The 23,679-nt window shown below is 41.6% G+C and overlaps 3 protein-coding genes across 3 annotated transcripts; all 3 read right to left on the reverse strand.

Moving 5' to 3' along the window:
- Nucleotides 1-369: 369 nt before the first annotated feature.
- On the reverse strand, nucleotides 370-6,145 carry LOC147300804 (uncharacterized). The gene is made up of 2 exons (XM_086282600.1): nucleotides 3,778-6,145; nucleotides 370-3,608 (listed from the first exon to the last, which is right to left on the reverse strand). The coding sequence occupies exon 2, from the start codon at nucleotides 3,597-3,599 to the stop codon at nucleotides 1,020-1,022; it is 2,580 nt and encodes an 859-aa protein (XP_086138726.1). The 5' UTR covers nucleotides 3,600-3,608; nucleotides 3,778-6,145; the 3' UTR covers nucleotides 370-1,019.
- Nucleotides 6,146-6,153: 8 nt separating this feature from the next.
- Nucleotides 6,154-10,340, reverse strand: LOC147300805 (uncharacterized). The gene is made up of 2 exons (XM_086282602.1): nucleotides 10,078-10,340; nucleotides 6,154-8,002 (listed from the first exon to the last, which is right to left on the reverse strand). Exon 2 carries the CDS (start codon nucleotides 7,993-7,995, stop codon nucleotides 6,295-6,297), a length of 1,701 nt encoding a protein of 566 aa, XP_086138728.1. The 5' UTR covers nucleotides 7,996-8,002; nucleotides 10,078-10,340; the 3' UTR covers nucleotides 6,154-6,294.
- A 5,060-nt stretch (nucleotides 10,341-15,400) lies between these two features.
- Nucleotides 15,401-19,112, reverse strand: LOC147300806 (uncharacterized). The gene is made up of 2 exons (XM_086282601.1): nucleotides 19,035-19,112; nucleotides 15,401-18,587 (listed from the first exon to the last, which is right to left on the reverse strand). Exons 1-2 carry the CDS (start codon nucleotides 19,051-19,053, stop codon nucleotides 16,639-16,641), a joined length of 1,968 nt encoding a protein of 655 aa, XP_086138727.1. The 5' UTR covers nucleotides 19,054-19,112; the 3' UTR covers nucleotides 15,401-16,638.
- Between the last annotated feature and the right edge of the window lie 4,567 nt (nucleotides 19,113-23,679).

Here is a 23,679-nt window from a genome sequence, read left to right on the forward strand (position 1 = left end):
TTCACTCACAGCGGTGTGATCTGTAAAAAAATTATTCTTGGACAATTCTGCAGCTGTGGGATTTGTCAGAGGTGGGAAGGAGTCAGTACAGGGATCACATGGATCACTTTGTTGAGTAGTGAGGTTACAATTCAATTCAATTCAATTTTATTTATATAGCGCCAAATCACAACAAAAGTCGCCTCAAGGCGCTTCATTGCTTGTAGCAATGGTGGCAGAGTGTGGGAAGACCAAGCCCAATTTCAACATGTTGGGAGAATTTGCTTTTGTGTGGCAGTGAACTACACTGAACAAAAATATAAACGCAACACTTTTGCTCCCATTTTTTAAAGATCTGAAACATTTTCTACATGCACAAAGGCAAGGCAAGTTTATTTGTATAGCACAATTCAACAACAAGGTGATTCAAAGTGCTTTACAGAGACATTAGAAACAAGAACAAATAAAAAGCATGATTTAAAATTGAAAGACCCATGACTCTCAAATATTGTTCACAAATCTGTCCAAATCTGTGTTAGTGAGCACTTCTCTTACCTGTTACAGTGTCTCTAATTTGCAGAACTGGTCCTATTCTTAGCACCTCTTGTTTTTTGTTTTTGGTGAATGTGAGTGAGATCTTATGGATCTCTGCCACCCCCTTGCTGTAAGAATGTGTTAAAGGAAATCTCAGTAATGACTAGTTTCAGAAACGTCTTTTTTAATTATGTACATTTTATTATATTTGACATAAAAAAACAAAAAACTAATATCTTTTGCATATATTTTTAAGCAAAAACAGAGAAAACATCCAGAAACATTACATTTGAGCAAGGGATACAAAACCTAATGGATGTGTATGCATCATTCTTACTTCTTATTCTTTCTTCATCTTATCGCTCCACTGCTCACAAATCATTTAAGATGAATTATTACAGCTTTAAGGATGTTGTGATAAGTTGCATGATTGCTTCTGGCCTATTTGCCATCCTGGTGATCTTTCGGATGATTAAACTCTGATCTCTAGCAGCACCTCAGAAAATTCAAAGTCCTCGGGTCTCTGCCTCTCGCAGAGGCCGTAGGATGACTTCCCTCTTGTAGGAGAAGCGGGTGAGTTTCACTTTGTGGTACAACCTCTCACTGCGCTGGAGTAGGTGATAAAGTGAAATGGTGAACTTAGCCAGAGCCAATGTGCAGATAATCTCTACCACCAGAATAACAATGTAAACCTTCAGATGAGTTTTGCACTGCTGAACTTTTGTGCTGTCTTGAGGAACAAAGTAAGCTTGCTGCTGCTCTGAGGTTGTCACGTTCAGACAGGAGAAGATCACTGGAGTGGGTGGAGGAGATGTAGTTGTTGTAGTAGTGGTGGTTGCAATTGTAGTCGGGGTGGTTGTGGTTGCAGTTGTGGTTGGGGTGGTTGTAGTTGTTGTGGTAGTCGTGGGTGCAGTTGTTACTGGGGTGGTTGTGGGTGTAGTTGTCGTAGTCAGGGATGTAGTGGTGGTTGTGGGTGTGGTTGTGGTTGGGGTGGTTGTAGGTGTAGTTGTGGTTGGGGTGGTCGTGGCTGTAGTTGTTGTCATGGGTGTAGTTGTGGTTGGGGTGGTTGTGGGTGTAGTTGTGGTTGGGGTGGTTGTGGGTGTAGTTGTGGTGGTCGTGGGTGTAGTTGTGGTTGGGGTGGTCGTGGGTGTAGTTGTTGTCATGGGTGTAGTTGTGGTTGGGGTGGTCGTGGGTGTAGTTGTTGTCGTGGGTGTAGTTGTGGGTGTAGTTGTTGTGGTGGTCGTGGGTGGAAGTGTTGTTGTGGGTGTAGTTGTGGGTGTAGTTGTTGTGGTAGTCGTGGGTGGAAGTGTTGTCGTGGGTGTAGTTGTTGTCATGGGTGTAGTTGTGGTTGGGGTGGTCGTGGGTGTAGTTGTTGTCGTGGGTGTAGTTGTGGTTGGGGTGGTCGTGGGTGTAGTTGTTGTCATGGGTGTAGTTGTGGTTGGGGTGGTCGTGGGTGTAGTTGTGGGTGTAGTTGTGGTTGGGGTGGTCGTGGGTGTAGTTGTTGTCATGGGTGTAGTTGTGGTTGGGGTGGTCGTGGGTGTAGTTGTGGGTGTAGTTGTTGTGGTAGTCGTGGGTGGAAGTGTTGTCGTGGGTGTAGTTGTGGGTGTAGTTGTTGTGGTAGTCGTGGGTGGAAGTGTTGTCGTGGGTGTAGTTGTGGGTGTAGTTGTTGTGGTAGTCGTGGGTGGAAGTGTTGTCGTGGGTGTAGTTGTGGGTGTAGTTGTTGTGGTAGTCGTGGGTGGAAGTGCTGGGCAAATCAGCTGATCCTGTCTTAATGAGGGCATTTTCGTCCCTTTCAAATCTTCGGGACACTCACAGAGTGGAGGAGACGTGAGCTTTGCAGCATTTCCGGTCACCCAGCTGTGGAAGGCTTTCAGGTTACAGTCGCAGAGCCACGGGTTGTTACTGAGGTCAAGCTTCCCGAGCTTTCCTAATGGGTCAAAAATATCTCCAGGAAGCGTCTGGAGGTTGTTGTGAGCAAGCTTGAGAGTGGCTAGTGATTGTAGCTTTTCAAACAGATCTTCATCCAGTGACTCTATCATGTTGTTCTGTAGATTCAGTTCTGTGAGCTTTTCTGGGCCTTCAAAGTATTCAGGGGACAAGGTGACGAATTTATTCTTCGACAGGTCCAGCTTCCTGATTTTCTTCAGAGGGCCAAAAACTCCTTTAGGGAGACTGGAGAGATTGTTTTGCTGGAGGCTTAATTCGGTCAATTTGGGCATTTCTCCAAACAGCACTGGTGGCAAACTTTTCAGCCTGTTGTTCTTCAGGGTCAGTGTTTTAAGCTGAGGGAAGCCAACAAAATACCCCTCAGGAAAAGTAGTTAGAAGATTATTGTCCAGCAACAGTTTAGTCAGTTTGTTTTTATGAGGGAACAGATTGGGAGGCAATTCTTCTATCTGGTTTCCATGCAAGCTGATTTCCTTTAAGTTTGGTAAATTCTGAAACAAGTCTTCAGGAATGGTGGTCAGCTGATTCTCATAAAGTCGGAATGCCTCCAGCTTGTTTAGGTTGGAGAACCAGTGAGTTGACACAGCAGAGAGATTGTTTTTACCCAAATGGAGCATTAAAAGGTTGTCAAGACCGTCAAATGTCTCATCTTCAATCAACTTAATCTCATTCAAATTCAACAGGAGGTGTCTTAGTTTTTTAAGGCCTTCAAACAAACCTTTATCAAGTCTTTGAAGCTTGTTAGATTTGAGTACGAGTTCCTCCATGTTGCTGAGGTCGTTAAAGACTCCTACTGGGAGTGACGTTAATTTGCTGCCAGAGACCTCAATATTTTTCAGGTTTTTCAGTCCCTCGAACGCTCCCAGCTCGATGGATGATATGTTACTGTTTATGAACTCCACCTTTTCAAGCTGTGGGTTTTCAGCAAAGGCTCCTTTTGGTATTGTTGTAATATGGCTAACCAAAAAAAAGACTTCTGTCACTTTGGGTCTGAGAGAGCGTGGGATTTCTGTAGCTGAGCTAAAAACTGCCTGGTTCTCTTTGGGGCAGTCAGTCGCCTTTTCACATGGTTGGGTTTCAGCCAGTGAAAAGTCAGGCATGAAAAGTAGAAAGAAAACGATGATCTCGCCTCTGGACATTTTTATTCACTAGAAAAAGAAAAAAATATTTTTACCCTCATGCAAAATTTTCAAGAATTACATTTTGGTTTGTAATTTAGCATGATTTGTTTTTAATGCATCAAATTCAGACCTGCAATTTCTCTGGAAAATCTTTTTTTTTTAAACATAGTCAAATATCAAAGAAAAGGGTACCTACCAGGTTATTTCTTTTGGAGGATGAAGCTCCAGCAAAGACGAGACACATGCGAGTTAGGTAATTATTACTGAGGCTCCAACAGGCTGTAAGTCTGTTGCATCTGAGGCGTGGCGCAGCACACTTCTGCAGCCCGAGATAAGAGCAAGGCATCAGTTTTTTAGTTACTGCACACGTCTACAGAGTGCATTCAAGATTGTGGAGTTTTTCTTTAACGTCATACATAGCTGTGTGATTAATGTTTAACACATGCTTAACACAATATTTCAGGCCAGTTAAAACGCACATGTGTTTGTTATTTTGGTTTTTTACTTCCTCACTGGAACAGCACGAAAAAATGCACAACATCGTTTTTGATGAATTTGTTGCTTCCAATTTGTAATCATAGGCAAGCTTCAGGTGGAACTTTTGGATTCCAGCTAAAGTATTTCAGACTTTATCGTGACTGTTTTCCATTAGATGGCAGTGTAATGGAAGGTACTGTGGATGTAGAATGGATTTTACCAAGAGGATAGTAGATGTAACTGGGTGTTTAACCCAGGGTATTGTGTTTTGGACTTCTTAGTTTAATTTGTTTTCCATCTCTTACATTACCTGGTTGGTTTTTATCGTCTGAGTCTCCCTCTGTTCTTTGCTGTGTCTTCCCTCATAGCAGCGTGTCTCCCTGACACGCTGTTTGTTTGCTGTTTGTTTGCTGTTTGCTGCTATAACTACACATGTTTCTTGTTCAGCTATTTATTTATGAGTGACTTATGTATGTATGTATGTATGTATGTATGTATGTATATATATATATGTATATATTGTACTATTCTTAGTTAGTGTATTGTCTGTCTTGTCTTAATGTTGGCTTATAATGGAGCACTGTAACAAAAATAATTTCCCCCAGGGATCAATAAAGTATTCTGATTCTGATTCTGACATGTGTTGTCCTTATATACCTGTACTCTGATTTCCAGTTCTTGCCCTGGAGAAGTTTTTGCTCTTTTGTTATTTCTGTGGATAGTCAGCATTACAGTTAGATTTTAAGTTTACTTATTGTTTTCTAAGTCCTCTGTTTGGGTCCACATCCTGCCTCCCACACAGCCGGACCTTGACAATGGTACTCATGCTGACACTCTGTACTTGGCTATTATGTATGGATTTATGTGATTGAAGCGTGAGGCTTGCCTTGTTTCTTTTAATTTTACCATATTAAAATAAATGAATTAAAAAAAATTAGTGGGCGGCACGGTGGCACGGTGGTTAGCACTGTTGCCGCACAGCAAGAAGGTCCTGAGTTCAATTCCAGCATCAGGCCGGGGGTCTTTCTGTGTGGAGTTTGCATGTTTTCTCCGTGTTTGCGTGGGTTCCCTCCGGGTACTCCGGCTTCCTCCCACCGTCCAAAGACATGCAGCTTGTGGGGATAGGTTAATTGGATAATCCCAATTGCCACTAGGTGTGAATGTGAGAGTGAAAGTGAGTGTGAATGGTTGTCTGTCCCTGTGTGTTGGCCCTGCGACAGACTGGCGACCTGTCCAGGGTGTACCCCGCCTCTTGCCCTATGACAGCTGGGATAGGCTCCAGCGCCCCCCGCGACCCTGAAAAAGGATAAGCGGAAGTGAATGGATGGATGGAAAAAAAATTAGTACTCCTGGGTTGTTGTTTTTGTTACGTTTTATTAAATGTACAACCCACTATGTCAGTGTCATGCTGAAAACTTTCACGTGTTTAAAATCATTTTCACAAGAATTCAAATATGAAACAATGTATATATTTATATAAATAATGTCAGACTTGTCAAACCTAGTATGAATGGTGAAGCTCAGTAAATAAGAGAGCGTGCACATGCTCTCACTAGAAGTGTTGCATTTATTCAGGCTATTGAAGCGTGATGTATAGTATAGTAGAAGAAGAAGAAAGTGTACTTTATTGGTCCCCGTGGGGAAAATCCCTCTCTGCATTTAACCCATTCACTCAGTGAAGCAGTGGGCAGCCACTGGGCACCCGGGGAGCAGTGTGTAGGGACGGTACCTTGCTCAGGGGTACCTCAGGGTAGCTGTTCAGGGGAATCGAACCCCCGACCTTCCGATCATGGGGCCACCACTCTACCTACTGAGCTATCCCTGCCCCTAGTGAACTCCATATTACATCTTTTGTATGTATATTGTAACGCTTTTGCAAAGAAGTTCAACTATTTGTTAATGTTGGGTTGTTAGCACAAAATCAGCCGTCAAGCTGCAACAATTGTTAATGAAAAACAGTCGTTGGGTGGTTAACTCAACAGGCGAAGCATGTTTCAGTTTACATTCACAAATATGTCCAGGTTGGCCAAAAGTTGTTAAGGCATTTGTTGTTACAGTTAGTATTTAAGATGGCATCTCTTTCCTCAAAGATGCACAGTCAGGAAGACACACTGAGGGGTAAATCTGATGAATAAAACTGAAAGGTAATGAACTCTCTGGTGCCTTTCAGGCTCAATTACCAACTCTCCAAAGTCGCCCTCTAAAAGTTCTTCGTGTGCTTTGTTTGAATTGCAGTCTACAGCACAGAGTTCGTACTCCTGCGGCCTATATTCCCCGTGCCACTCTTATTTCTCCTCCAGCAAATACAGCTGATAATTACAGTGCTGATGATGACAGTGCACACTACTGCGATGACAATTAGGGTGATTGAAATATCACGAGAAATGCTTCCAGTATTCCCTTGTCCACTCCTGGTTACCTTTTCATACTCTGAGGTGGGGGTCGTCTTGACAGCTGGTGAGGGAGTGCTTCTTTTGGCTGGAGGTGTATGTGGCCTCCTCCTCTTCTCTGTTGAGGTCAGCACGGGCTCCTGAGTAGAGCTGAGAGATACCAAGTTCTCATCTGCCAGCAAAGCAATCATCTCGCCATTCAGACTGGAAGGAGCGTCACAGACCACAAGGCTTTGGTTGGTCTTTGATGGGTGCTGCTTCAACCAGTCCCTAAGTGGCAGAATATCCTTGTCACACCTCCAGGGATTTTGCTGGAGGAGTACTTCCTCTGATGCAGTAAGGGCGTCTAAACTCTCCTGTGGTAGGTTAGGGAGGGAATTGTTTCGCAGGTCTATCTGTCCCAGGTGGGTCAGACCCTGGAGGAAACCACGTGGGAGGGATTTGATGAAGTTGTTTTCCAGAGAAATGTTGACCAGTCTTGGTAGCACCTGGAAAGTCCCAGCTTGCAGGGTCGTGATCAGATTGGTGTGCAGGGATACCTCTCCCAGCTGTTCCAATCCTCTAAATGCACTGGTGGATACATAACTAATCCGGTTACGACTGAGGACCAGGAGGCGTAACTGAGTCAGGTTCCTGAACGTGTCATTTTCCACACGACTCAGCTTGTTGTCATACAGCCACAGCTCCTTAAGGGCCGTGGGCCCAAACACCCTTGGCCCCAGAGTCTCCAGCTGGTTTTCATACAGGGAGATCTGGGAAAGATTTGGCACGTTTAGGAAGATCCCTTCTGGGAGAGATGTGATCTTGTTGTTGGAGAGAAACAGCTTCTGGAGTTTTGGAGTCTTGGAGAACAGGTCACGGTGGAGGTGAGTGATTTGGTTGTCTTGTAGTGACAGCTCTCCCAGGTTTACAAGGTCATCCAAAGTACCAACTTGAAGCTCCTGTAGCATGTTTCTATTAAGGCGTAAAGTTATGATCTGAGAAAGACCCTTAAAGGTTTCTCTAGATAGCTGGCTGACTTTGTTACCAGAAAGGGAAAGGTAGCTCAACTGTTTCAGTGGATGAAAAGTTTCCACAGGTACTGCAGTGAAAAGATTCCTACTAAGGTCAAGTCTTCTAAGCTCGGTCAACAGGGAAAACCACTGAGGCCGAAGTACTAAGAGGTTGTTGATGCTTAGTGTCAAAGCCTCAAGTTTCTGCAGATTTTTCAACAAGGCTTCTGGCAGATCCTGCAGTTGGGTACCAGTTAATGTTAAGGACCCGATATGTGGTGTTGAATTAAACGTGCCAGGGCGCACTTCCCTCAAAAGAGATTCTTTAATTAGCAACAAATCCAACGAATTCGTCATGTGTTCTGGCTCCAGAGAGTTAAAACTGCATTTTGAAAAATAGAGTTTGGTGGCAGATGACGGCAGCGGCATGGGGAAGTTTGACAGGCCAACGCATTGGACTGTGCTTCCTCTACATTGGCATCCATCCGGACACGCCCAGACAACACTGAGGGCCATGAGAAGTAGGAGTACAGGAAGTGTCGTTGGCAGCTCCATTATTGCCCTAAAATAGAAGAAACATATGTTGATTGGTTACATGCCAAAGTCACTAAACAAATCAGTGTGAGCCATGTTTGTTGCCATATTTAAGAAAAAGAAGTCTGGATACATTAAGATTGTGTACAACCTGTGGGGATTTTGCTTTATGTGGAAGGCCAGCAAGCGCTCATTAAACAAACGCTGTTATTTTTGCTTACGAAAGTAACTGAACTGCTCCACTTTGGATATTCATGAGGGAAAATGGACATTGTTGCATTTCTGGTGTGTTAACGCCACTGGACCTACTCTGAAATTTGATTTATTATTGCAAAACCTTTTTGCTTACAGGGCAGTAAAGAAAAGGATTTATTTATCTCCTCTCCATGTCAGATTGGGATTCTCTGCTCCCAGAACCATCACAATGATAGGAAAGTTCTACTGAATGCAGCTCTAATTAGTAACAGTGTCTTCATGGTGTAGCCTCTGAGTTTGTGTTTCGTCCAGGAAGCCGACATTTGCATAAATTAATCCAATGTTGCCCGTAGCTAGGAGCACTGCCCACCAACAGAACTGACTGCTAAATGCTTGGCAGGCCTCTGGCAGCAAAACCGTGTATGCAGCATTTGTGTTAAGCAGTAATTTTGAACCACTCATGCCTGAATAATTTGTTTTGCAAAATTTTTTGAAAGTGAACACTGAATATTTGTTAGCAAATGAAATTCAGTGTTTTGTCTGCTTCTCAGCATGCCAGACTGCCTGCACAAGTTTGGAAGCTGAGCCGTTCTCACTGTTTGTAGAGGCACAGACGGCTCCTGGAACAAAACCTTGCCAGCATCATGACCTGCTTCTCCACACAAATTCACCAAATTCACAGTCCTGCAACTGAGGGCTGGCAAGCCTGAGTTGCTTCTCAGTAGATGAGATGTATTAGTTTGCAACAAGAGTGTCTTTCAGGAAGGAACTTTGTAAAGACAAAATAAAATATCCTTCAAATGAACTCAAAGGCATCAGATTTCTTAACTTCCTTCTTTTCTTTTTTTTTCATCAAAAGCAGGAGGTCATAAAATCCATGCTGGTCCGTCCCAGCTGCTCACATTTTAACACATTTTTTCTGTTTTCATTAAAAGGTTGGAGAGGTGGTACTAGATTCCTGCTGTGAGGGTGAAGTCATTGTTTCCACTGCTATTACAATTTTATAACGTTTACATGATTTCTAGCCATACTAACATAATACCTCATTTAATTCCTCATAATTCTTATTTCTTTTAACTTTCCTATAAGAGACACCGAACAGTTTCATGATTATTTCCTTTTTCTTTCCTGCTGTGAATGTGGCCGGTCAGAGTTCAGACTTTAGTCATAGACGGGTTTCTAATTACCGAACTACTGAAAAATAAAATTTAGGTATCCGTGGAATACCCTTCCTTTTGTTATATGGGATCATTTTCGCCGTATTAAAAAGCGGAGGAGCCAGCAGGAGGGAGAAGAAAAGGTAAATTAACACCTAAACTATGTGTCATCTCTGGCAGACTTTATCCTCTCAGTCCAACCCAAACCCACTGTCATTTCGTCACTGGGACAGCCTGAAATGATCTGTGTTGTAATATAATGGTTAAACCATTTCCAGTTCACCAGTAATTCCTTAGATGTTTTTCTCCCTTCGATAATTAAAGGCTCAGAACATTATGTTCTGTGAAAAGAGCGTAGGAGCAGAGCTGCAGAAGGCCATGCATGTTTTATTTAGCATGTTTTGATGAACACCGTAGCTGACATGACATAAAAAATACACTTTGTCATGTAATTCAAAACGTAACTCTTATAATAATGACATATTAAAAAGCTAATTGTTTTACACATGAAAACACATGACTATACAACGTATTATAAATTTAATATTTAAAAAATAACAAGAAGAAAAACTAACATTATATCTTATTCCACATTACTGTCACCGACTTCTTTATCTTGTTTGTTTCCTGTTACATTTACCTCAGAAATATACTGGACACATCTTAAGTCTTAAGTAAATAAAAGTTTTAAAAAAAGAAAAAGTCAAATAAAGGAACAAAGTAGGCCAGCGTGCTGTTTTGCTGAGCTTACCTCTCGTGCTGCGATCCCTGAACAGAGACAGTGAGTCGGTGTGGAGTTCTTTTATGTGCGTCCTCCCTTCCTCCTCAGTTTTACTAATCCTCTGAAAGTTTCCAGCACTGCCTGAACTTTCACACCATCACATTTTCCTGCTCTTCGTCATCAGTCAAATTTTATAAGTCAGCTTTTTTTCTCTCTGTCTCACACAAGAAATGTGTAGATCCTGTTTCTGAGCTTCCTGGCCGTCCCCCGGCCCCCTCGGTGTCTCACACACACTCACCCTTTTTTTCTAAATGTGGTGGAGGGGGATCAGACCAGCAGAAGCCCCACCCTCTGGTACCAGCCTGGGACTGAACTGATTTTGTGTTTATGTGGGTATTTGGTCTCTGTTTCATCTTAGCAAAGACACTTTTTTTAATGCCTCAAGCTTCTTTATTTAATGGACAAGGAAAGATGTATATGTGTGCTAGAGGTTACAGGAAGGGTGACAAGTGACTCTGGACAGAACAATGGAGATTGTTTTGTGTTTTTAGTTTGTGGCAATGTTGTTTGTGTGTCTGCTTGGGTGTGCAAAGTATGGTCTGCACATATCTTTGGAGTAACATTCATGGTATGCTTGTAAATGGATGGGTTTGGTTTCCCAAATCCACTTTTAGGGACAGACTGTAACACAATCCACCCACAAACACACTGAATGAGCGTTCACTCTCTCTGCTGTAACAAAAATGATACATTTTCTATTCATTTTCTTATTATTTTCATATCATAATGAAAGTCTTGTGCGGGTAAGTTCAGGAACAACTTTTAGCATTTAGTACATCTGGATAGAATTAAGCAACGAAGCTTTCCTTGCCTCTACAGCTTTTGCTCGTGTTGTGTGCATATTTCTCATGTGAGCCAAACACGCTATTACAAAACAGAGTGGAACGGTTTCTTTGATATCACAAACAGTAAAGGGAATTATTATGTGATTAAGCTTTAGTGCTAAATTTGTCTTGTTTTCTGGTTTTTAGGTGAAAAAGATGGCTCTGATCTGCCAGTGATATGCAGCTTTTAGCTTTTAAACTCTATCACACAGGAAACTACTGGAAACAGATAATGAGGGTGGAGCTCATCTAAAGGCAGATGTTGCTGCAGTGCACAAAACTGTCCTAAACACTTTTATTGCAATATTGAAACATAAATAATTGTGTTTTATAACTGATTTGATTTACATGCCTCCGACATGAGAGCTATTGTATGTTTTTAGTTTTGCATATTTTACTATAAAGCAAATCTATCCCACATTCTGTGTACAATAGCTTCTAAATTAGTATCCCAAAAGACTGCATGACAAGATAGCATTTTCTGTTCTTCTGTTCAAGGTGCTTTCTATTGTAAGGTAAAGACCCTGCAATAATAGAAAAATCCCATCAAATAGATGCAACTCTGCGAGAAAGTACTTGCAAAGAAAAAGAGGAAGATTGACAGGAAGAAACCTCTGGGACAGACAGGCTTAAACCCAGAGTTTAATAACCAATAACTAATGATTAAATGCAAAATGGTCTGAGTTTATTATCCTGTTAATTCTACAGTTTTCAGTAAAAGAGTTCAGGATAAAAAGAATTTCCTGCTGGAAACGCATGGCATATGTTTATTATTGACATTTGATTAGTACTAGTATTAGTATTAGGTGCTCTTCACAGGTATGGGCGTGGCTGCCTAGTAGCCAGTGGCATGTCTGATTCCACTTACACTCACCTCGTTTCTCCTCTCTATTCCTCACTGGATTGTTGAACTAAAATTATCATGTTGTAGTGAGACTGGACTCTCCTGATAGGTGAAGCATGTTTTCTTGTTCCTGAGTAAGATTACCCACTCACCGTGTTTTTGCACCTGCCTGTCTTACCTGTGGACAAAGCTGCCTGATCCACTCGCGTCCACAAAGAAACACTTATCTGGATTCAAGCCTGTGAAAGCTGGGGACACGTACCTGCACACCAGTTTGTGGAGAAACAGTAAATTCCTTCCCCCATGAGAGCCTGTGAGAACAAACAGGAAAACCAGCGCGCTCAGCTTCAATCCAGACAAACCAGCTTAATGGTGCTGAACCATAGAAATGTCAACTTATGAGTGAGGACCGGTATACAATATTTAATGTTACGGAGCAGTTAGAAAAGCTTCAGCACTTGCCTTTCCTCAGCATTCAATTCAATTCAAGTTATTTATACAGCCTCAAATCGCCTCAAGGTGCTTTATTTTGTAAGGAAATCCTACAATAATACATACAGAGAAAAACCCAACAATCATACGACTGCCTATGAGCAAGCACTGTGGTGACAGTGGGAAGGAAAAACTCCCTTTTAACAGGAAGAAACCTCCGGCAGGGGTGGAGCCATCTGCTGTGACTGGTTGGGGTGAGAGCATTTAAAGAAATGCTTTAAATGCACTATTACAAACTTACACATGTAACTGTGAGTGCTGAAGTTCTCAGTCATAAAATCAACTGACCAGAACATGCAATCTGTGACAACTGAAAACACTTAGCTGTGAGTTACAGAGCCATGTGAAGATACCAAGCTTTGAAATCCTTTCACAGATTCACAGACTGATCAAATGTTCACCTTATTATTTCAGTGAACTTCAGTGAACACATAATATATAAAAAAGAAGCCGGATTGAGCAGGGTTACAGTTATAGCTGCTCTTCTTTGTGATGTAACGAGTGCATGTTCTTTACGGAGGATTTAGAAAGGAATATTAGGATATGTACATTCAGTATGACTCAACTTACAGCCTGTTTTTTTCAAATTTTATTTGTCACGTACACAGTCATACACAGTACGATATGTAGTGAAATGCTTGGACAACTGCTCGTGACCTAAAGAAAACAAAAAAGGAAAAGGCTATGAATAAGATAGGAAATAAATATGAAAAATTAAAAAGGGTAAATTTAACTAGGAAGGAATAAAATATAAATTAAGGTTAAAAATGAAATAACTGTACAACACAAATTAGAATGAAGGGTAAATTTAACTGGGAAGAATAAGATAAAATATATAAATTAAAGTTGAAAATAAAATAACTGTACAACAAAATACACAATATAGAACTATATAAGAATGTATGAAGAAATCTAAATATAAATAAATATATACACAATAACAGCAGCTGTACAAGTATTAACCGGAAATGAAGAATATAGTGACCAGTGTTGTGCAAAACCAAAGTCCAGAAAGTCCAGTGTGTGTGTAAGAACCATATGTGTGGGTCAGTACTGTGTGGTGGTGTGATTGAGAGACCGTATCGCCTGCGGGAAGAAGCTCCTCCTCAGTCTCTCTGTGTTGGTCTTCAGGGAGCGGAATCGCTTTCCTGACCTCAGCAGAGAGAACAGTCTGTTGTTGGGATGGCTGAGGTCCTTCACCATCTTCCTGGCCTTGGTCCAGCACCGCCTGCTGTAGATTGAGTGCAGGTCAGGGAGCTCGGAGCGGATGGTGCGCTCAGCTGACCGCACAACCCTCTGTAGAGCTCGTCTGTCCTGCATGGTGCTGTTCCCGAACCAGGTTAAGATGTTTCCCGTCAGGATGCTCTCTATGGTGCACGAGTAAAAGTTCCTGAGCACCTTGGAGGGCAGTTGGAAGTCTCTCAAGCGTCTGAGGTGGTAGAGACGCTGTCGGGCCTTTTTCACCACGGTGTTGATGTGACAGGACCATGACAGGTCCTGCGTGATGTGAACTCCGAGGTATTTGAAGCTGTCCACTCTCTCCACTGGGCACTCGTTGATGACGGGGGTCTGGTAGTTCCTCTCCTGCTTAGTGCTGAAGTCCACTATCAGCTCCTTTGTCTTACTGACGTTTAGAAGGAGGTTGTTCCTCTGGCACCAGTTCTCCAGATTCCTATTTTTTAAATAAACAGCTTATTATTGGGCTTAAGATAAGATAAGATAAGATAGAACTTTATTAATCCCTCGGGTGGGTTCCTCTGGGAAATTCGACTTCCAAAAAAAGCACAGCAACGACCAAAGTTACAGTTACAGAACTGTTATATATATATATACACACACACACACACACACACACACACACACACACACACACATATATATATATAAATACAGAGACAAATATAAATAAAATATACAAAGGGGATAAATAGAATAAATAGGAATAAAAAATAAAAATACAAGTGAATTGCACATTTCAAGTATTGAGTCTATTGCACTGTTGACTATTTACAAAAAGTATTGCACAAGGTATTGTACAGTGAGGTGCAGAGGCACTACAGCTTAGTTGTTCCCCCCTCCTTTGTCCTCCTGTTTCCCCTCCCTCTCCCCTCCAGAGAGGAGTTAAACAGTCTGATGGCGTGTGGGACAAAGGAGTTTTTAAGTCTGTTAGTTCTTGTCTTGGGGAGAAGCAACCTGTCACTGAACAGACTCTTCTGGTTGTTTATGGCCGTGTGCAGAGGATGCCCAGCATTGTCCATAATGTCCATCAGCTTAATCAAGAGCATTAAAATTCCACCCTGCAGCCAAGACTCTGGGAATTCCACATTTGCTCATGTTTTGGGAAATCCCTCCCAGCTGGCATTACGGTCAAAGTTAGAAGGTTAACATAGACAAATGAAAGATTCCTCCCAGAGCTATGAATCAACAGGTTTTTGTTTCTCTTCCTAAAGTCTTGTTTTCCACATTGGTCCAATATTTCTTGTGCCCCTGCAGTTTTCCTCTCCCCACGCTGACCCTGTGTATGTGCCCACTGTTGTGTGAGCTCAGCCTGCTGGAAAGTCCTAATCACCTGTTGTCATAGCAATGAACTTGGGCACTGCTCACCAATTCATCCTCTTTTGTTTGCTGCTTGGTTTAGCGTCCAATCACCTCTCGTGGAATTTGTGGCATCTGCCGTCATTTTTAGGGTTTAAAAGACTTGAAAAATTATTGTGACTCAGGCAAATATGGCCCCTTGTTTAGTCTCTACAGAACAATGTGTAATGTCCAACTGTGAGGACAAGCTGCTCACAAATGAAACTTTAAATGTACGAACTTCACCTTTAGTTGTTTCCTTTCTCATGAAAAACATTTGTGTCAAAACTTCGGTAGAATTAAAGAGCGGCTTTGTAATGAAACATGTTGCACAGTTATTAAAAAGGGAACTGGGCTGGATGTACGTTCACATTTTTGAGGTTATGACAGAGGCTTGTGAAATTACAGGGGCGTCATTTCATAAATGGATTCGTCATCTCAAAAGCTAAACATACTGACCTCGTGACATCATGGATAGATGTGTTTCCTGTTTTGAACGTTGTTACAAAGATTAGGGCATAATCTTCCTGTGAAGATGTGTAATTCCTTCTGGGAAAGCACATTTCTGTAACATTCCTGAAAAGGAAGTCAAATCCAGATAAGGAATAATGGTTGTTTACAGCAGCTGTTCGAATAACAGGTGCTGTGGGATTAAACAAGATACTCCAAAATCTTGACCACGATCTGCTCAATCGGTCGAATATTTAGCAGTTTGATCACAGAAGTGGACAGGTTTAAGATATAAAAAAAAAACCACTTTAATCATTCATTTTCATGGCATAAAATACAAATGATGACAGCATCACAGCTAACCCTAACCCAGCTTTTAAAAAAGGCCATTACATGAATGCCTTACAAAGAGAAATACACAACAGGCACTGGGTATATAAAGTGTAGCTCACAACAAATTCACAATAATAGAGATGTTGATCAAACAGATGACACACACAGCTTTAACATTTTGAAATAAACATCTGTAAATAGCACAAATATAAAAGTAGACACTGTCCAGTCGTGCGCTTTCGTCTTGCAGTTTCAAGTATCCACCACTGGAGGGAAACAAATCACCTGCAGCTTTAACACTGACGTGTGTTATCTATAAGCTGCTGAAGCACTGCAGTCTTGGCATAGTAGATAAAACGTACATTTATAAATACAGCAGGCATCAGTGTGTATGACTCGAGACATGGTGAAAGCAAAAGACCAGTGGAAGAAACCAGGTTTTCACTTTATATGCTTGAAAAACAAACAGTGGTCAACAACAGGTGGATTCTTCAGTGGCTCTCTCCGGCTTTAACAGAAACTGTATGACTATAGAATAAACAATGATATATGTATATAAGGCATTATACAATCCTCTCATTTTATCATTATTATCATAATTACACCACAATATTTTTTAAAGAGTTTGAATATGTGCATCATAGCATGAATCTTTTTACCAGTGTTGGGCACTTTTAATTTGAATAATTTGGACATGAACAGGCAGGACTTTAGCAGTCTGCATAGCTACCCAGTTTCAAAATAGACCTAAAATCTTCCCATTTGATTGATGAACATTCAAATATTTGCTCTGTATGCTGACTATTGACAGATATTAGTTTAGCTGTGATATAAAATTAAACACAATACCATCTGAATGTGCTTTTTTCTGAAAAACCCCACAGGGTTCAATTCCATCATATTTCAAAGTCTGATTTTCCTGAGGAAATGTGTTCAGAGAAAACAAACACAGTAATTGTCAGCCGCTAGAAGAGGATCGTTTATCTAGTTGTGCACCAGCCCGATAAGCCAGCGCTACGACTCATGACGAGCACACTCAGCCTTTAGCTTATACGTGGCCTTGTGGAGGCGATACATGCCATACATGGTAGCAAGAATAAGCGACAACCCTGTAGCTAGAAGAAGGATGTGAGAGAACATGAGGAACCCAGCCAAAGCCGTGTTTGAGGGCAGAAACCACACATACACCCAGCCTTTCTGATGGTTATGGTGGACAAACTCAGGCCCCGGTTCTATCACCAATATGCCATAAAAAGGAGGTGACATGTTCTGAGCAAATTTACCAATAAGTTCAGTGGAAAGTGATGCTGAGAGTGTTGTATCATCTGATGTGGTTGCTTTTACAGTCTGAGTGGTTATTTTGTCAGGGACTTTTTGGGTAGCTCCTTGAGTGGTTTGGATCGCCGCTTCCTTGGATCGAGTAGCCGTTGTGGGGGGTGTGGTTATGGAAGTTAAAGCTGATGTTTGTCCAGAGGTTGACAACATGTGGAGTGGTTGTGTTGGTGACCGGTTCAAATCTTGTAGAGGAAAACTCTTGGCTGTTGTAGCACTGCAAAAGCTGAACTCTTCATCATGCAGCGAGTCAACGGTACGCAGCAGCTGGTAGATTGGAGTGTGACACATCACGTCATCTCTGTCCCAAAGCACATGCTCATTGTGTCTCATCCATCTTGCAATGCCTCTGATAGCACAATTACAATCCCAGGGGTTTCCACTCAGAGTCAGATTCATCAAAGCTGGAAGAGACACGAAAATATCTCCTGGAAGACTGCTAAGGTTGTTATTGTTCAATAAAATTTCAAGAATCTCTCCAAGACCCTTAAAGATATCTTCTGGTAGGCCATACAACTTATTGTCATTGAGGTGAAGTTTCTTCAGGGTGGTTAATTTGGAGAATAGCTGGGGATGAAGATAATGGAGGTTGTTGGATTTTAGCGAGAGCTTCTGAAGGTTTGGAAGACAGCAGAAAACATCTGGTGGAAGGTCCCTCAGATTGTCATTTAAATGGAAGTTCAGCATAAGCAGCCCAGACATGTTAGCGAACAAATTTCCAGGAACCGTGATGAGGTTGGTGGCATATAGATAGAACTCTGTCATGTCGGGCATGTGACCCATCAGCTCATCTGGTAGAGATAATAGTGGATTCTTGTAAATGGTGAGTTTGACCAACTTTGGCATGTGGTAGAAGCTCTTTTCTGGGATGGCCTGAAGTTGGTTGGAGGATAAGGTCAGGTTTTTCAGGTTCCCCAGAGGCCAGAAGACTTTAGGTGGAAGGCTGGCAATCTGGTTTTGATGGAGTTTTAGCTCCACGAGGTTGATGAGTTTGTCAAAGATGCCAGCTTCTAGAAATTCTAGTTCATTGTAATAGAGTATAAGCTGCTGAAGTTTAGTCAAGGAGTGAAAGATGGTAGGAGGAAGCTTCTTTATGAAGTTCCTTCCAAGATTCAGAAAGGTGAGGTTGGTCAGTCCTTCAAATAGGTCTGGATCAAGACTCCTGAGTTTGTTGCGGCTTAGGTCCAGATCCTGCAACCCACCCAGTCCTTCAAACATGTCTGGATGAATGTTCTCAAACTGGTTCCCATCTAGATGCAGCTGCTCAAGAGCAGCAAGTGGACTGAATACTCGAGGAGGAAGGGTCGACAGATCGTTAGATGACAGCTTGACAGACTTGAGCTGGGGAGCTATGAGGAAAGCCTGAGGATGGACGGTGTGTAGATGACTCTTTATGAGACTGAAACGCAGCAGGAGGTCCAGATTTGCTAAACTTCGCTCATTTAGGACATTCATGTTTGTAACACTGAGCTGCAGCAGGTATGTGTGGAGAGGCAGAGGCGGTATATCAGTGATGGTGGAGCCAGTACACATGGCAGCGCCTTGAGGGTTGCATCGGCAACTGCTGGGGCAAGAACTGCTGTGGGTAAAGTCTGGAATCATAAAGAGCAAGGGCATCATCCACGTGGTGCCTGGGAAGTAAAAATAAAGCCAATGAGAGTCCACATTTTTCTTTATTTCGATTTTAATAACTCATTTTAGTCATTTTATCTGTATAAAAGAAAACTTCACCTCCTGAAGTCTGAGCCATTATAGCGTTTTGAACATGGAGCATTTATTGAACCTTCTGATATTTCAATTAAATGTTTATTTTCATATATATTTTTGCAATTTATTGCTTAAAATAAATTGTGCACTTGGGTTTTTCAGGGAGAAAAAACTGATGACTGAAGTCTCAAAAGCTTTCATGTATCAAATATGAGGCATTAAAGGCTTAAACGGAGTTAATGATGTAGTAACACAGTAATAATAGCAATCATAATGAAAATATTTTTAAAAAATTAAATTATGTTATTTCATAGATACATTTCAAAAGCATTGAACGTGGGGCGGAAAACCAACATAAGCATTTGACTAACCTCTGAAGTAAAGATCCATCACGGATTGTTTGCTCCCGTGCTGCCTGCTGCTCCTCTCTCTACTGCTGTGTTTAGAAGATGCGCACTCTCTGTCTGTCACGCTATCCAGCCCCTGCTTCAGCAAGACGTCTGCCCCAGAGACATTATCTCATCCTTCATGCTGCTCAGGCCTTGAGATTAATTCTAGAGTTCAGGCTAGCAAGAAAACGTCAGCATTATGACTTTTGATTTATTTAAAAGTTGGACTCACTTTTCTGGATACTTTAATGCTACAAATTAATGTAAAACTGATGTCATCTTAGTCTTCAGAGCATTTCATGCACTTTGTTCAGTTTGACTTTCCCAATGTGCAACATTTGGTTGGCTATTTGTAAATTCATGTTTTCTATGATATTTTCCGTTTGAAACCTGCCATCACAAATGTTGACTGACACAGAGAGTGCTGTTTCATTTCCTGTGTATGCAGCTCATGGGCTGGACAGAAACAGATAACGGCCATATCTGCAGCAGGAAAGTTTGGCCGTTTTGTGCATGTACTGTATTGTTACTAAACTAATAAAAGCGAGTAAAGCATACTTGTGTTCACATTGGTAGATTAGTGGGTGAACTCTAATTGTGTTTTAATAATAATAATAATAATAACTTTATTTATAAAGTGCTTTCAAAAAAGTGCTGAACATCTCAAGTACAAGCATTTTCAGGTTTGAGCTCATAGACTCTGTCCTTCTGTACAACATTTCTGTAAAGTGTGAGGTTAACAGTCAAAATCACAGAGAGGGAAAATTGTGCAATGAGAGACTTTACCTTGGGACAGATGTTTTGTTCTGGCAGTCAATCAATCAATACTTTATTTATATAGCACATTTAAAGACCGGAGGTACATCAAAGTGCTTCTCAGTAATAAAATATGAAACAAAATTAATTGCATATGGGTACGATAGTAGAGTATAAATAAATTCCCAGATAAAACAAAGCACTAATTAGCCCGGGAGTACTATGTTAAAACAAATATTTCACACTTAGTGTAAAAGTTCGGTAAAATCAACACAGAAATATCAACTGCAAAAACCCAGTAAAACAATAGGTTAAAATTACATACAAAATGTAATAAAAGTACAAAGTGTACAGCCGACAAATCACTAACTGAAAATGCAAGATCAAATAAATAAGTTTTCAATCGTGTTTTAAAAGATTGAATAGATTCCGGCGCGCGAATATCAGCTGGAAGATTGTTCCAGAGGTTCGGTGCAGCAGGCAAAGGCACGATCACCTCTGGTTTTCTGAGACCGAGGTTGCACCAAGGTCATTTGACTCCATGATAGAAGTGCCTTCAGGATACAGGCTGAGAAGTTCAGTTAAATAGCAAGGCGCAACATTACTTACGATTTTCCCTTACTGTACAGTATAAAGCGCCTTGAGGCGACTGTTGTTGTGATTTGGCGCTATATAAATAAAATTGAATTGAATGTAAGCAATAAAATCTTAAAATCAATCCGATATTTGATGCACAGTAAATTTCCCAGTGTTAAATCAGCAGTGTTAAAGTGTATTTACTCTAATAGAGTCATTATAACATCAGCTGGAGCAAAACGCCCCCAGTGTGGAGTTACTGTAGAAAGCTCCTGCCACCACATTTTCTTCAGGTCACTTACAGGGTAAGTTGTTCATATTCACTTATTAAACCAACAATTTGACATTTTAAACAGCATGTTAAAATAAGGTTACATTCCTTTTGTTACGGTTTGGAGGAGGACTCAAGCGCAGGACTCTGGTTCTGATGCTCACGAGAAGGGTTTATTTACAAGTCACCAGGTGTAGAGAATGTGCGGGGGTGGGGTGTTATATACAGCTGAGTGGGGGGAGAAGGGGTCTCCAGGGAAGTCCAGGGGAAAGCACGCGCTAGTGATGGCCTGCTTGAAGCTGACGCTCCGGTGCGTGTGTCACAAAAAGCTTGATTCGTTTGGCCAGAGTCACGTGATCAGTGACGTCCGAAGCTTCATTTAGAACATAACCGCTTCGGTGTCTGATTCCCTGGTTTATAAGGAAGTGATTTATGGAGTGTTTTGATGGTGACAGATAGCGAACCACTGATATTTCTACTGAGAGATTTGGAGCCAGTGAGGAATAGAGGAGGTTCTGTTGTGTGGGAGTATTTTGAGTTGATTTTGGTCGATCGGGTGGGTTTTCCAGCTTTGTGTTCTGGCTGTTTGTTTTGTTTTGTGCGTGTTTATTTTATCTGAAAACGGGAAAAACTTAAAATGTCAAAAATCTGATTTTCATAATATAAATATCATTAAATAACTTTAGAAAAACTTCCATTTGACTCTTTACATGTAATGTTGTAAAAATATATATTTTATTGTTTAATTCATCTGAAAATGTTAGTCTGCAAAATGTGCAGCAATTTAATTTATTTATTCTCTTTAGCTGATAGTTTGTGGGGCCCAGGTAGACTGTACAACTGCATCTCTACCAGTTTCTCTGCACTCCAGCCTCCTCTGTGCCATATGAAGGGATTTTCCTTAATGCAGGAGAAATGATCTCCACGAAAATGAACAGGTTTGGCCATCGCACACTAGAACAAATTCTCTTCTTAAATAAAAATGAAAAAGGGCTACTTTAAATGCATCATGTTTTTAATTTGCAAGTTCATAAGCATTTTCCTTTTCCAGTTCACAATCAATTCTACCCCCAGGTCAAAAATATGCATAGGAAAATGTCCCTAATATAATATTATTTATAAATATGCCTGTCCGGCGATTAATTGCATAAGTACAAGGAGGCAGGACCTCACAGCAGAAACATATTCCATAATGTGTTGTACATTATTATATGTATATTACATGTAGCGTGGTACTTTTCAATTATTGTATTTACCAACATCAAGAAGTCACAAGCAAAGAAAGACCACACCATGGTGCATATTTAAACAAGGAAAGTTTACTGGTCAAAATTATGTATTAAAGAAATAAACAACATTGTTTTCACCCCCAAAAATACACGTTCAAAGCAACACAGCGGTGGCCCAATATCAGACAAAATTCCACTCTGTAGAGTGGGCAATCATAATGAAGCAGTTGGTTTTATTTTGTGGATTCAAGCTGCTCTTCATATTTTTGGCCACCAGATGTCACCAGAGAGGACTGTGTTGAAAAGCTTCGAGTAATGAACCGTTTTTCAATTCAAGCTTCAATGCTTCAGAAAGCTTCATTTGGCCATCACTAGCACGCGTTCTTCAGAATATCCACTCACACGATCACAGGCTCACACTCCGACACTGCCACACGGGAATCACACGGGGAAAATCCAGGAAGCTCTGTAGACAGGGTTAAGAACGACGCACAAAGGAAAACACTCTTAACTAAACTTGCTGTAGCTTGACTTCACTAACGCGTAGTCGACAACGATCCAGCGACGAACAGCAGTCACCTCCTGGCTTAAATGCTGCTCTATGGCCTCAAAATGTGGTCATAAATATTTTGTACTTGTAAAAAAGATTTGTGATTTATTTATTTATTAAAGCACAGAGAGGGAGAGAGAGAGAGAGAGGAACAGAGAGAGAGAGAGGAACAGAGAGAGAGAGAGAGAGAGGAACAGAGAGAGGAACAGAGAGAGAGAGAGAGAGAGAGGAACAGAGAGAGAGAGAGGAACAGAGAGAGAGAGGAACAGAGAGAGAGAGAGGAACAGAGAGAGAGAGAGGAACAGAGAGAGAGAGAGAGAGAGGAACAGAGAGAGGAACAGAGAGAGAGAGAGAGAGAGAGAGAGGGAGAGAGAGGAACAGAGAGAGAGAGAGGAACAGAGAGAGAGAGGAACAGAGAGAGAGAGAGAGGAACAGAGAGAGAGAGAGGAACAGAGAGAGAGAGAGGAACAGAGAGAGAGAGGAACAGAGAGAGAGAGAGAGGAACAGAGAGAAAGAGAGAGAGAGAGAGAGGAACAGAGAGAGAGAGAGAGAGAGGAACAGAGAGAGAGAGAGAGAGAGAGAGAGAGGAACAGAGAGAGGAACAGAGAGAGAGAGAGAGAGGAACAGAGAGAGAGAGAGGAACAGAGAGAGAGAGAGAGAACAGAGAGAGAGAGGAACAGAGAGAGAGAGAGAGAGGAACACAGAGAGAGAGGAACAGAGAGAGAGAGAGGAACAGAGAGAGAGAGAGAGAGAGAGGAACAGAGAGAGGAACAGAGAGAGAGAGAGAGGAACAGAGAGAAAGAGAGAGAGAGAGAGGAACAGAGAGAGAGAGAGAGAGAGAGAGAGAGGAACAGAGAGAGAGAGAGGAACAGAGAGAGAGAGAGAGAGAGAGGAACAGAGAGAGAGAGAGAGAGAGGAACAGAGAGAGAGAGAGAGAAAGGAACAGAGAGAGAGAGAGGAACAGAGAGAGAGAGAGAGAGAGAGAGGAACAGAGAGAGAGAGAGAGAGAGAGGAACAGAGAGAGAAGAGAGAGAGAGAGAGAGGAACAGAGAGAGAGAGAGAGAGAGGAACAGAGAGAGAGAGAGAGAGGAACAGAGAGAGAGAGAGGAACAGAGAGAGAGAGAGAGGAACAGAGAGAGAGAGGAACAGAGAGAGAGAGAGAGAGGAACACAGAGAGAGAGGAACAGAGAGAGAGAGAGGAACAGAGAGAGAGAGAGAGAGAGAGGAACAGAGAGAGGAACAGAG

Source organism: Aulonocara sp. 'chitande type north' Nkhata Bay, linkage group LG23 (genome assembly GCF_057382095.1).
Source record: "Aulonocara sp. 'chitande type north' Nkhata Bay isolate Kocher_YH1m ecotype deep benthic linkage group LG23, A_spYH_male_GT1.1, whole genome shotgun sequence".
Classification (NCBI taxonomy): Eukaryota; Metazoa; Chordata; class Actinopteri; order Cichliformes; family Cichlidae; genus Aulonocara; species Aulonocara sp. 'chitande type north' Nkhata Bay.